At 41.2% G+C, this 14,649-nt stretch overlaps 2 protein-coding genes across 2 annotated transcripts in view; one reads left to right on the top strand and one right to left on the bottom strand.

The window, feature by feature from the left end:
- The window catches only part of CALHM5 (calcium homeostasis modulator family member 5), a 6,940-nt gene extending 4,348 nt beyond the window's left edge, over positions 1-2,592 (bottom strand). Inside the window, exon 1 of the mRNA XM_004702014.3 lies at positions 1,828-2,592. Within this exon, the coding sequence (XP_004702071.2) occupies positions 1,828-2,517 (690 nt within the window). The 5' untranslated portion in view covers positions 2,518-2,592. The remainder of the gene's footprint in view (positions 1-1,827) is intronic.
- TRAPPC3L (trafficking protein particle complex subunit 3L) overlaps positions 1-13,781 on the top strand; it is a 61,953-nt gene extending 48,172 nt beyond the window's left edge. Inside the window, exons 4-5 of the mRNA XM_004702015.1 lie at positions 4,926-5,111; positions 13,662-13,781. Of these exons, the coding sequence (XP_004702072.1) occupies positions 4,926-5,111; positions 13,662-13,781 (306 nt within the window). The remainder of the gene's footprint in view (positions 1-4,925; positions 5,112-13,661) is intronic.
- The last annotated feature ends 868 nt before the right edge of the window (positions 13,782-14,649 follow it).

Genomic DNA, 14,649 nt, shown 5'->3' with positions numbered 1-14,649 from the left:
GACGTACTGACCAGTTCGTCTTCCTACCTCTCACTGCAGTATCTGACTCTATTCTTCCTGTGTTACGGACGTATTGACCAGTTCATCTTCCTCTCCTCCAGCATGGTCTTAGTTAGCACCCCCAGCTATGAGGAAACTGGGGTGCAGAGAGGTCAAAAGGCGAGCTCTATGTTTGTCAGCTGGTATATGGTAGAGTCAGTACTCAAATCCAAGACTTGCCGATCTTAAGACCCAGCTCTCTCTGCTGCTCCACTCTCCTGCCTTGAGAATGGAGAGCCATCTAGCTGGACTTCTTATTGCTCTGTTCCACCCCTGCATGAATGGATGAAGGCACTTTTCCCACCCCCACCTCTACCACCCACGTACCCGATTATTGCCCTGGACTGAACATTGCCACCTGCTTATCCAAACCTCTGTGGTCAGCACCTGCACCTGTTCTGGATACAGCTCCTCTTGACTACGCAACTCCTCCACCCTCCTCACAGGAATCAGCCCCAGGCTTTACCCTCTCTCGTTTGACTGAAAGATAAACAGCACGTGTGTCCGACTCAGCTATGACAGAATGTGTATGGTTTTTGCCTGTGTTTGGAGAAGAACCACTCATACAGTAAGTGTGTGAACTTGGCACCAATTGAATGGAGCCTGGGGCCCGAGGGCATCAATTATGCCATTTATTGTGACATTGTGTTCTTAATTAACACCTTCCAACAACAAAGATGAAAGACATTTGGGAGCCTGGCCTGTTTTATCTAAGATGTGCTTTATGTGTGAAACAAAAGGTTTTGGCTTAGAGTATATTTTGATTTGTCAGCTTATGAAAATAGTATGACTATACTAACAACCAGTTTGGAACTGTGTGGGTCAAAAATAGACTTTGCCTTCCTGTGTTGTCGAGGCAAATCCTTTTGGGGAAAAAGGAGAATGATAACTCTCTTCAGTGTGTTTACTCTGGAAGAAGCAGCATTTCTGACCAGTTGTGGACGTGTTTCACTGCTTATTGCTGGTTTGGGTGTGAGGAATGCCAATCCCACTTTTCAGATAGTCAGGCTGCACATCTGGATTTGTACTCATGAACCTGGAGGATGACAAGCTATTTTCCTCCATCAATTAGGCTACGTTGTTATTTCCTTCTGTTAAGGAAAAAAACAATCTTCAGCTTCAGAAGCAGTCAAAGAGTTTCTTTAGCCATTCCGCACCAGGAGGCTAAGATATGATCTCCCTGGAGAAGGCAGTCACTTCTCACTGAACGCTACTTCAAGCGGGCGGAGGCCAGCTTTGTGGTGAATTCTTTGCAATCTTGACCCGGACAGCGGCTGTCAGAAATCACCCAGGGAAATCTCTACACTGATTATCCTGCACACAACTTCACAAAGTATTAGCTCATTCAGATCAGCTGAATTATAATAGCGAGTGCTAGGTCGACGTGTTTCTGAGAAACCGGTTTGAAAGCAAGCCATGGACAGGAGTCCGTCATTTCTAAACGGTAGCTTTGCCATTAGCACTGTGATTTAGGGTCCTGCATTACTGTCAGAGTCAGATCGTTTTAAATAGACTTGAAGTATTTACATAGGCATAACTCAAAAAGGGTATTCACTTTTTGAAAATGGAAAACACATGGTCCAATCAGCAATTTCACCCTCCCGTCCAACCTATTAAAAACAACAGCAGCAGCAAAACCTTCCCCTTGGACCATCTTCATGTTGCATTATGTGCCCATTTCCACTTAGCTTCAGAAGGTTCTGGCAAGCCTTTCTCCCAACCTTGGCTGAAAGGAGGGCCAAGCGAAGGCTTCCAGGCCCGGGGGAGGGGAGAGACAGCGGTTCTTACCTGAGACTGCGCTTGCAGTGACAGCTGGAGCTCCTCATTGTCGGAGGGCGTCAGGCTGGTTTTCCTACAGGACACCTTGTAAAGTTCTTCCCTGCACTGTTGGGGCTTGCCCTTACAAATCAGGCCCAGGAGGCTGGGGCTCTTCGTCCCGCTCATAGCACACTCGTAAAAAGTCCCGTTGAGCAAAGCCACAGAGAGCCACATCACAGGAGCCACCAGCGCATTGAGAGTGATCTGGCCCAGGACGTAGAAGAAGCGGCAGCCGTGACCCCTGGGGAAGATTTTCCTGGGGTTCACACAGCAGCCGGTAAAGAGTCTCCAGGACCTGTTGTTCAGAAAGAACCCCAGGATCAGGAGCACCCAGGCGGGAGCAAAGAGGAAAGCGAGCCCATAGACGGTGTTCTCAGGGCTGCAGGGACACTTAAAAGCCACTAGTGAGAAGAGCCGCTCCCCGCCCAGGGTGAGCAGAGCCATGAAGCTGTAGCCTATCGCAGTTTTCTGGTTCAGGAAGAATTTAAAAAGTCCCTGGAAGGCATCCATGGTGTACAGTCCCGAAGAGGGAAAATCTTTGTTCTTCTTTTGGAGCACAGCCGCTGTGGCAGCAGCTAAGGGTGGAGCTAGCTCTTTCTTCATTGAAACAACAGTCCTCCTTCGCAGACAGAATTGAGCCAGATAAGGAAACAATGTCATCTACCAGGAATGACTGTTTCCCAACCACGTTGAGAGACTGCCTCCTACTGGCGGACGTTGGGCCCGGAGGCTGCTCCTTACTCACAGAGACAGCAGATGCAGAGGGCCCAGCATCCTTTTTGATGTTATTTCCATGCTGCTTGGAAAGAGAATCAGAAAGAAATTCTCACTCAGACAAACATCAGTGTTGGCATTTCCTCGCTGAAGCAAACAGCCTTAAGTGGAATGGATGGCAGCCAATTGACTGGGAGCCAAGAGGAATCTCCCAGCCTAGAGTTTCAGGATGTTTTTGCTTGGTGTTTCTTGCTCGCTTGCTACTCAATTTAAGGGTATGGAAGACAGGGATTTGTTCTGGATCCTCTGAAGCTATGTAGGGCCTGAAGTTTGAGCCGAAATTTAGGGTTTGAGCTTCTTGAGATTTATATGGAACTGTGTTAGGGAGGGTTTAAATTTTGAAGGAAAGACAAAAGGAGAAAGTTGCTTATAATTTCTTTCCTGGGCTATCACAGTAACCTTCCCATTGGTATCTTTGCTTCAGCTCTCAACCCTAAATCTGTTTCCACACTAATACTAAGGAAATCCCTTTTAAAAAAATCTAGTTCTGCATTAGTTTTAGAGATCCATGGGGTTCACCACTGCTCCTAGGATGGTAGATTTCACTCACCTTCCCTAAATTTCATTATGGAACCTCAAAATTCCCCATGCCTCTTTCGCAATGTCTTGTATACCCCCTCTCCATGTACTGGCAAACTCTCACTCAGTATTCAGGAATACGTTAGAAGTCCGTCCGCTATGAATAATACCCAGAATATAATCCCTAATAATACATTCTTAATTGTTTCCAAATGTATAAAATTGGACTTATTACACCGCTGCAGTTATTTAATATTTATAGCCACTCTTTGATGATGATCTCTTGTACTTGTTGTATGCCATCAGGTTAATTCTAACTCAGTGACTCTATAGGAGAGAGAAACAATGTCCCATAGGTTTTCTGAGGTCATCATCTTTGTAGAAGCAGAGCGCCATGCCACATCTTTGTCGCTTGGAACTAGCAGCCAATGTGGATGGCCAACCTCTTGGTTAGCAGTTGAATGCTTACCCGCTGCACCACCTGGGCTCTTTATGAATGTTTACACAACAGAAACTACATCTTATCATGGCCCTGTGCCTAATCATGGTGTCAAACACACAGTGGATGCTCATTTAAAATTTTCATTTTTCAGATAAAAACCGAACTCCCATTATATGCCAGGCACTGTGCTCAATAGGCTGGCCTCAATAAGTATCATTTGAATGAATGAATGATAAACCTTTTAGTACTTCTATAATTTGAAGTCGTTTCCATCTCTCTGGAACATTTCTCTGAATTCAAAAATTAAATTAGCTAAGATATTTAGAAGTTGACAAATTTTCATTTCTTAACTTCCAAGTCCAGGCGAGTGTGTTTGTGAGCAGAAATTGCCCTGGGCTAGTATGAAAGCAGCTACTTGGGAGGATGGACTTGGCCACATGCCATTTTAAGTTCTGAATCCTAGTTTTCTCATTTGTGAAACTAGGCTGGTTAATGGAAACCATCTGTATGATTTCTTCAATTTCTACATTTCAAACACAGTGAAATGCAGATTTTTTTAAAGGTTGCTTTTTCATGTATTTATGTGCCTCTCACCACTGCTCCTTGTCTCTTCACAGGGACGTGTCACCCTTCTGTACACAAATTCCACCCTCTCCCAAAACACCCATGGGCCTAATGTCCTTAAGCATTCTTTGCTGATTGTTACCTTCCTTTTGCAAATATATCCTGTGTCCCTTCTAGTAATTCAGGAACTTATACTTTACCAGGCTCAGTGTGCAAGTATGCTAGCATGTTTATGATTTACATGCTTATGATTTACATTGGCTTAATTTCCTACCCTCAGAAACTTAAAACCACTGCCATCAAGTCCGTTCTAAATCCTAGCAACCCTTAAGGTTCCCACGGCTGTAAGTTGTTACAAGACTCATCTTTTCCCAATAGAGGGGCTGGTGAGTTTGAATCCCTGATCTTGTAGTTAGCAGCCCAACACTTAATCCACAACATAACTAGAGCTCCTTCCTGCCCTCCCAGAGGACATTCAATTTTTTAAATCTGAAAATAATACCTTAGCCTTTGGTGTTTTATAAGCCAAATTATTTCCACTGGACACTACTTCCTTGGGATGTTCCCTCCAAATAGAAAAATTTATGATTTGCACAAGTCAACACATCAATAAATGTAATCCCAACCTCCTATCAACTCCACATGCTCAACCATTGGGCTGCACTACTGACAGGTTGGCCTATCATAGAGTCTTATTCTAGAATCTAGACCAAGTTTTTTAAATGTGTTTTCCTATTGTTGTTGTCTTTTTAAAATCTTCTTTTATCAGGTGGCTTTCAAGATGTACTTGGGAATTACACCAAGGGTGACCTGTAACAATTCCAGCAGAAATGAATTTTCCCTGATTCTCGAGAAGAATCCTCTGGTGGAGTTTGTGGAAGAGCTCCCTCCTGGACGCTCAGCTCTCTGCTACTGTAACTTACTCTGTGGGATTATCAGAGGTGCCCTGGAAATGGTAAACAACACGTTTCGTGGCGTCAGGTGCATGCATTCTCCCGAGTTGATAGGGGGTGTAACTGGTTCACACAGTCAGCTGCCGACCAGTGAATGTTGGTGGTTTGAGCGCCCCCAGAAACACTTGGACGAAAGGCCTGATGGTGTCCTTTTGGAAAAGCAGCCATTGAAAACCCTGTCCTGCTCCTCTGACACAGGCGGGGCCAGAACTGTCTCCACAGCAACCGCCTGCGTTTTCTTCTTTTTTTCAAGTTATCCATGGTGTAACAAATTACCACCGCCCCCACCCAAATGTACCAGCTTAGCACAACACACATTCGTTATCTCACAGTTTCTAAGGAATCTAGCAGCAGTGTAGCTGGGCGGTCCTACCTCAGAGTCAGTCCATGAGGTTTAAATCTCACTGTTGTCTCTGAAGACTTAACTGAGAGTGAGGCATCTGCTTCCGGGTCGGCCCTGCTTCCGGGTCGGCCCTGCTTCCGGGTCGGGCTGTCGGCAGTGAACCAGACACTCCAGCTCCTTGACTGAGGCCTCTGCGGAGAGCGACTCAAATGCCAGCTGACTGCCATGGGGGGACGGGGCAGAGACAGACAGGGGGTGGCGGGGGGAGAAGGGCAATCCAAGATGGACTCATTGTAGGCATAACTTAATCTCACAAGTGGCATGCCACCATTTCTGTGTGTGCTATTTTAAAGCAGCCCCATGAGTCTAAATGGATCATTGGACATTTTAATATCGGAAGGTGAGAACGATGGCAGGCTGTTTGGGGGCATGGCTTCCACACCGGGACTATTCTTTGTTTGATTTCTTCTTGGTTTTGTTTGAATGATGTGGTGCCAAGGGTGATCCAGTGGATGTTAAAGTAGAACTGAGTTCCATGGGATTTTCCAGAACTAAATTTTTTCAGAAGTAGATTGCTCCTCAGACCCCTTCTCTGAGGCACCTCACTTATTAGCATCTATAAAGCATTAGGCATCAAGGATGCCAGGTGAATGAGATACAGTTGCCTTGCTCCCCAATCCGCTGTCCAGTAGGGGAGGTAAAGGAGCAAAGGAAACAGCACAGAGTGAAGAAGAGTTATGGGAGGAACTGGGGGCAGAGGTTAGGGGGTTGCAAAAGACTTCCTGGAGAAACTCTGAGCCGATTTTTGAAGGATAAATAGAAGTCAGGTGAAAGCCTTAGGGGAAAGGGAACAGTAGAGATTGCAACTATTCTGGTAAAGATTTTTAAAAAACAAAACCTTTTTAATTCAAGGAACAAGGCCCTTAAATTAGTTCAGTAGATTGATATGCAGTTTGAGAGAGGGACTGTCTAGAGAAAGGACGCTTAAACTCTTCAGAACTCTATTTTTTTATTGTGTTTTTTTACAAGCTTTGGAATATAAATTTTTATATGAAAAACAACCAACAACCATTATAAGCCTCTCTCAATAGGAATGTTATATTTTGAAGTTTGTGTTTTAAGAAGGCCCTTCCTTTGTCAATGAAATGAAAGTTTGGAGGAGGGGAACAATGTTGGAGGGATTGAGAAAAGAAGTTAGGAAGTTAATGTTGACATCCTTAATTAAAACCAGAATAATGCCTAGACAATTGGAGTGCAGAAGAAATGACTGATTTGAGAAAGTTAAAATATATAACGTATACATCAGTTGACTGAAAGGGAATAGTTGGAGAGAAAGATTCAATAATGACAGGCCTCAGTCTGGTTGCACTATTACTCTTGAAAGAAAAGAACAGGAGGAATAAATTGGCAAGTCCAACACACATACAAGTAAGGATATCCCGGGATAAGTTCCTTTTTGGATCCATTGGGTTCACAGAGAGCTGTAGATTGGAGACTGTTAAGAACTGACCAAGCATTCTTAGGGGGAGTAAGAAAAAAAAAAACAACCCTAAGGAGCAATGAAATGTCACTGTTATAAATTAATCAGAAAATGCAAAGGCAGTAGACGATAATAGTAACTACAAGAGGAAAAAAATACTCATAAAGATGAGGGAGGAAAGGTTTTTAGGGAGAGGGAATGATTAATAAGCTCAAGTACAACAAAGAGGCTAAGTAAAAGCAGACCTAAAAAATATCCACACTATTTAGGAGCTGCCTTAATTATCTAGTGCAGCTAAAACAGAAAGGTCACCATGGCAGGCTTTGTTCTCTCACGTTTAAGAAGTTGGAAGTCCAAATTTAGGGCACTAGCTCCAGGGGAAGGGTGACAGTTTAAGATGAAGGGCCTTGTCTCACTTCAGCATCTGTGGGCCTGGCATTCTTAGGAAATTTCTGTGTGTCTTGGCGTCAATCAGCCCCTAATCTAGGAGGTCCCCAGCCAAGGACTCTAGGTCCCAAAAACCTCTGATCTATGCTCAAGGAACCCTGGGGCTCTATGGTCTAAATATTGGGCAGTTAACCCCAGGCTGTCTTTTCAAACCCATCAGCTGCTATGAGGGAGAAAAGTGAGGCTATCTACTCCCATAAAGAGTTAGTCTCAGAAACTTTAAGAAGCAGTTCTACTCTGTCCTATAGGGTCCCTGTGAGTTGAAATTAACTCAATGGCAGTGGGCATCTCTGCTCACTTGTATAATCTCTTTTATATCTTAAAAGAGATTGATTCAATATATAACTGATTCCTGTAGATTGTTTCCTTCCTCATTAACATAACTGCCATCAGTCCTGTCTCATTAACATTATAGAGATTAAGATTTATAACCCACTGTATAATTATATCAGACCACAAAATGGAAAATAATTCCATAATACTGAGAATCATGGCCTAGCAAAGTGGACAGATATGAGGGGGCTTCAAAAAGTTCAGGAAAAGGTGGAATAAACATGTGTTGGAAATTTTCCACATATTTTGAAGCCCTTCATATTTGGGGGAGACATAATTCAATTTATAACAGGAACCATATTCAGGGAGGGCCCTGGTAAGAACTGTTTAAGGAAAATGAAAGGGAAATATAATTCATCATCATCTAATGAGCCAAAAGAAGCTTAGGTAATAATCACAAAGATAAAAATCAGAGAGAATCATTTTTTCAGAAGTTTAATTATTAAGAATGGTGAGACTACCTAGAGGCCAAAGGTTAAATATATTAGAACTAACCAATAATTAGGGTTCTACATTATTTTCAAGTTTTTAATTAATGGAAGGCTACATTATTTTCAAGTTTTTAATTAATGGAGGGATATCATAAAACAAGCAATGCAAACTATTACTCACATAGGTCCTCCATATGCTACTTCAGCATTTTAAAAAATGTTCTCTACAATCAATGGGTATTAAACCAACGCAGACAAAGGAAGGGTCTGGGAGCTTATCTGAAAAGGTGTGCCTTAAAACCAAGTCAGGCGGCTGAGAAGGGAGCCCCCAGCTTCACTGGCTGACAGCTGACTAAGATGCCGAAAGGCTCATCGGCATCACCCTCTGTGGGGCCCCAACTATCAAAACAGCTTCAGTTTCATCTCCTTGCAGTTTGAAAGATCAATTCTCTGTTCAACCCGGATGCCCCTTTCCACGAACTGGTCTCTCCTGATAACATGCCCAAAGTACATAAGACAGAGCCTCACCATCCTCACCTGTAAAGAGCATTAGGGCTGTCTTTTTCTGAAACAGATTGTACTCACAATGTTCTTTGCCAGCACAAGAATCCAAACGTCGCAATTCTTCTGTGGTCTTCTTTATTTGTTGTTTTCCTTATTTGCTGTTTCACATGCATACGAGGCAACTGAGAATACCATGGCGTGGGTCAGGCACACCATAGTCCTCAAAGTAGCATCCTTACTCTTAAACAATTTAAAGAGGTCTTGTGCAGTGGATTTACCTAATCCAATACATAATTTGATTTCTTGACTACTGCTTCCATAAGCATTGATTGTGGATCCAAGCAAGATGCAATCTTTTATATCTTCCATCTTTTTTCCATTTATCATGATTTTTATCTATTGGCCCAGTTGTGAGGATTTTGGTCATCTTTACATGGACTTGTAATCCACATTGAAGGATGCAATCCTTGATCTTCTTCAGCACGTGCTTCAAATCCTCATTTTCAGAAGCAAGGCTGTGCCACCTACATATTGCAGGCTATTAAATCTTCCTCCAACCCTGATACCATATCCTCTTCATACAGTCTAGTTTTGCAAATTGTTTGTTCAGCATGCAGACTGAATAAGTATGGTGCGATGATACCACCTCGACACACGTATTTCCTGATGTGAAATCACAGAACACGTATTCCCTTGTTCTGTTCAAAACGCCACCTCTTGGCCACGTCCAGGTTTCACATGAACACAATGAAGAGTTCGGGAGTTCCCTTTCTTCTCCATGATGTCCACAGTTTGTTGTGAGCCACACAGTCGAGTACCTGCAGAGTGAATAAAACACAAGTGAACTTCTTTCTGGTATCTTCTGCGTTCAGGCCAGATCCACCTGATGCCAGCAATGATGTCCTTCATACCACATCTACTGAACCTGACTCGGATTTCTAGAAATTTCCTGTCAATGTACTGCTGCAACTCTGTTGAATTATCTTCAGCAACATTTTACTTGCATGTGCTATCAACGACATTATTAGATAGTTTCTGTATTTGGGGTCACCTTTCTTTGAAATGAGTACAAATGTGGACCTCTTCCAGTCAGCTGTCCAGGTAGCTGTCTTCCAAATCTCTTGGCACAGGTGTACTACGACTTCCAGTGCTTCTTCCACTTATTGAAACTTTCCCATTATTTCCCTTCATCTCCGGAGGTCTCGTCTTTTGCTGATGTTCTCAGTGCAGATCAGACTTCTTCCTTCAGTGCCACTGGTCTGCGGTCATATGCCAGCTCTTCAATCAGGGACTGTCAGCAGCGCCTTCTGGTACGGCAGCACTGGACTGTGCTTCCATTGTGGTTGGTTTGTGTTCTTTTAGGAATCTAGAAAACCTTTTACTGAGCAAAATGAGTCAATTGCAAAAGGACAAACATTATATGATGCCATTTACACAAAATGAGCAAATATACAGAAATCAAAGATTATTGGTAGCTGCCAGAAGTGAGAGAGAGGGGGTTAAGGGAAGGGAGAGGAGATTTTTGCTTTGGGAGTACTGATTGTACATTAGTGATATAGAGTCACTTGGAAAAGGGTAGTGACAAATACCTATAAAAAAGTTGCAAAATATGAAGATATAATCCGTCACTGAATTATATGTGTAGAAAAATTGTTGAATCATTGAAGGTTTTGTTCTCACAGTGAAAAATATAACAAAACCATTGGACCTGATTTTTACCTTTGTAACAAAATGTTACATGCCTTTTTAAAAAAAAAAAAGCATTCTATTAGGAATTAATATAGATATTATATCATTCAATAGTTCAATCATATCAAGCAGTATTATACAATTACTACCACAATCAGTTTCGAATCATTCTTTTCTTCCTGAACCCCTTGACATCAGCACCCTTTTACCCCCACACCCACCACTGTGCCTCCCACACATCCAGCACCCCCCATCAGAAACCCATATTCTACTTGCTGTCCATAGATGTCCATCATTCATGGGTTTCATACACTGAAAAACAGTCAAACACAAACACATTAAAAAAAATTCAAGCAGAGCACACCCAATGACAAAACATCTCTGAGATAAACCCTAATATGAACAAACAGAAAAATACAGAAACTGTTAAAAACCAAATCAGGCCCTACATGCATCAGAGACAGGATCAACTGGCATGGTTTTAACTGTTCAAGTCAGGTTTATAATTTTAACCTATTTTTTGATGCTTCCAACATTACCCAATATTTTGCAAATAAAATCTTTCAATATTAAAAATCAAGGCTTGAATTTTTTTTTCTTCAGTTCTTTCTGCTAGAGCAGTGGTTCTCAACCTTCCTAATGCCACAACCCTTTAATACAGTTCCTCATGTTGTGGTGACCCCCAACCATAAAATTATTTTCATTGCTACTTCATAACTGTCATTTGGCTACTGCTATAAATCAGGTAACCCCTGTGAAAGAGTCATTTGACCCCCAAAGGGGTCACGACCCACAGATCGAGAACCGCTGAGCTGGAGGTATACTAAACATGATCCTCATTTATTTTTGGCTTTCTAGCTTCAGGTTTTTGCATATTTCATAATAATACTTATATTCTCAAGCTTCCCTTTGAACTTCTCCATTTAACACTTTTCATTTCATCATTCTTCCATTTGTTTTAGCTATTCTACCATCAAGAGCAAGTTTCTGAAACTTCTGACACTCATTTTGATTTTTCTTCCTTTTCTGTATTTTTAGTGACCTTTTGTTATCTTTATGTATGTCATCCCACATGTCATCATGTCTTCTGTCATTAGTGTTCAATGCATCAATTCTTGCTTTGAGATGTTCTCAAAGTTCAGGAAGGATAGACTCAAGGTCGTCTTTTGGCTCCTGTAGACTTGCTTTAATTTTCTGCAGCTTGAAGGTCTGTTCCACAGTCAGCCCCGGCCTAGTTTTGGCTGCTGATATTGAGCTTCTCCATGGCCTCATCTCACTAATGTAGTCAGTTTAATTTCTGTGCGTTCATCTAGTGTGGCCCATCCATAGAGTCTCCATTTATGTTACGGAAGAAATATTTGCGATGAAAAAGCCATTGGTCTTGCAAATTCTGTCATATGATATTTTATCACCAAGGCCTTATTTCCCAACTGCTGTTCCTTCCTTTTGTTTCCAACTATTTTGCATTCCAGTAGCCAATAATTATCAAAATCTCTTGGCTACATATTTGATTAGCTTCAGACCAAAAAATTGGTAGAATTTTTCCATATGATCATCACTAGTTTTAGTGGTTCCTGCATAAATCTGAATAATCATTGTATTAACTACATTTCCTTATATGCACATCTTGAAATGTACTTTAAAAAATCATTTTATTGAGAGGAAATGCACTTTTTTGATGATGAATGCAATGCCATTCCTTTTTTAATGTGTCACTCCCAGAATAGTAAATCATATGATTGTCTGATTCAAAATAGCCAATACTAGTCTATTTCAGCTCACGAATGAATGCCGAGGATATCAATCTTTGTGCAGTCCACTTCATTTTTCATGACTTCCCATTTCCCTAGACTCCTATTTCATACATTTCACATTCTGATTCTTAATGCATGCTTGCAGCTATTTCTTCTTGTTTTGTCATGTCCCATTAGCCAAAGAAGGTCCCAAAGGCCCTACTTCATTCATGTCACATGGTTGAATCTAGTTTAAGAAGGCAGTTCTTCCTCAGTCCTGTTTTAAGAACCTTCCAGTCAGAGTGGCTCATCTTCTGGCACTATGTCTGACAGTGCTCTGATATTCACGAGGGTTTCGTGGCCAATCCTGAAGCAGTAGACAGCCTATTTCTTCCACATAGTCTGTTCTGTGTCTGGGAGCTCCTTTTAAACCTTGCCACTTTGGGTGACCCTGCTAGTATTTGAAATATCGGTGGCACAGCTTCCCAAATCAAAGGATCACACAAGGCACCACAGAATGACAAACTGACAGACAAGTGGTAGAATTTTCTACGAGATGCAGATAGTTTCATCTTCGAACTTGCTTTTACTAAAGAACCCTGAGGCTGGGCTAGACAGGTGCTTGGCTGTTAACCCAAAGTCTGGAAGTTTGAAACCACCAGCCACTCAAGGGGAAACACAATTGGCAGTCTGCCTCCATAAAATGTATAGTCTCGGAAAGTGTTTGTGGAAGTTTTAATCTGTCCTATAGGATCGCTATGAGTCAGGATCAACTTGGTGGCAATGAGCTTTGTTGGGCTATATATGATTTTGCTAATTACTTTCACTTATTTCTTCTTATTTACCTCAATGACTTAAAATAAATCTGAATGAATACTCTACTGAGAGTATTAGGTCAGCAATTCCATGCTCTCCTATGTGAGCAAATTGTAATGAATAAAGAAGTAAGCCCTAAGGCCTTACTGTGATCTGCAAACTGGGAAACGCTTTGCAAAACAAAAGAGGCCTAAGCATTAAATATTCAGGTCGATAATTTCAATCTTTAATTTTATATTCATCATTTATTTAGTTGATTTTTCCAAAGCTCTCAAAGCTGTAAGTGATTGCTAAATGTTGTTGGATAAATGATCATGTTATTTAGCTGAAGACAGAACGATTGATGGCAAATCAATTTGAGAAGAGCCATTTCAGGATCCACTTACCCTTCGAAGACCTACTTGGCCTTACAGTGATGTTGAGACGATCTTTGTGTTGGGAACTTGTGTTCTCCTTGCGATGGGACTGTAGTTTAGCCTTGTGCTGTGAGCAAAGCTTCCCAAAGGCCCAGACCTGTAAGTCTGCCCCAGAGCCACTCAACTTGAACCAGCTCCTCAAATTCCTCTATCTCTTCACAGTCATATCTTTGGGTTGACACACAGCCAGCCCATCTCCAGAGGACACAGTGAAAGGGACTTATTTCACAGAACTGGCTCTTATTTTTGCGAAATATAAAGAAAGTCAACTCTGTATGGAATGAAAACAACTGAAAATGCAGTCTTAAAAAATTTTAATTTAACCCACTGACATAAACGTGTTTTTTCTTTCTTCCCTAGGTTCATTTGGATGCTGATGTTACATTCTTGCAAGACAGACTGAAAGGAGACAGTGTGACAGAAATAGGAATAACATTTCTGAAAAAGCCAGAGGAGAAAAAATACAGGCGGAAAAAATGAAAAATAGTATGCAGACTACCACAGGGCGGCCTGCTGAGGAGTTAATATTAGCTGAATGTGCATAGTCGTAGAAATTTTGAACCGCATAGTAGCATGAGCTTTTGGGTATTTATAAATATTTAAAATGCCAAGCACTAGGATTTAAAGCTGTTTTTCCTTTGCTTACAAATTACACATATTTTCAATCTGTGCTCATAATATTTATACACAAGTAACTTCTTATAAGACGGTAAGCATGTTTCCCACACATACTACATAGTCCATCTTAAAGAATCTATTCATTCCATTTACTTCTAAGAACAGAAAACATACACGTGCACACGCTACCTATGCAACTGATGTATTTATCTCCTCTTACCAAACAGACACGTGAAATGAAGCAGTACAGAGTCCACTGCTCTGCAGACAGTTTCTAGATGCTGTGCAGTGCATCCTTTACCGTAACAGTGCCATTTGTAACACTTTTCTGTACATCGGAGAAATTACAGATGTGATTTTTCTCATGTCAGTTTGGTCTAGTTACTCTTGATTTTTGATTACCAAAGCAAGTTATTTTGATGAAAAATTTTTTAATATTTAGAAAATAGTATTCAATTCATTTAATTAACTTAGGCTTATTTTAGAGAGAATTTGCCAAATTTCTTTATGGCCAGGCTAGGAAATCTTTCAAAAAGGCTCAATAATGTTCTTTGAGAATACTTTCGTACTGCAGTACATCTGCGCTTAAGATTTTTTTTTTCTTTTTTTTAAAGTATTATTCTTTTTTTTGTTTGTTTTTTTTTGTTTTTTTTTTAAACATTTTATTAGGGGCTCATACAACTGTTATCCCAATCCATACACACATCAATTGTGTAAAGCATATTTGTAC

This window comes from Echinops telfairi, unplaced genomic scaffold, assembly GCF_000313985.2.
Source record: "Echinops telfairi isolate 266 unplaced genomic scaffold, ASM31398v2 ScPeMD7_3533;HRSCAF=4204_0, whole genome shotgun sequence".
Classification (NCBI taxonomy): Eukaryota; Metazoa; Chordata; class Mammalia; order Afrosoricida; family Tenrecidae; genus Echinops; species Echinops telfairi.
The sequence above is the reverse complement of the archived record's forward strand: the minus strand, read 5'-3'. Positions and strand labels throughout refer to the sequence as shown.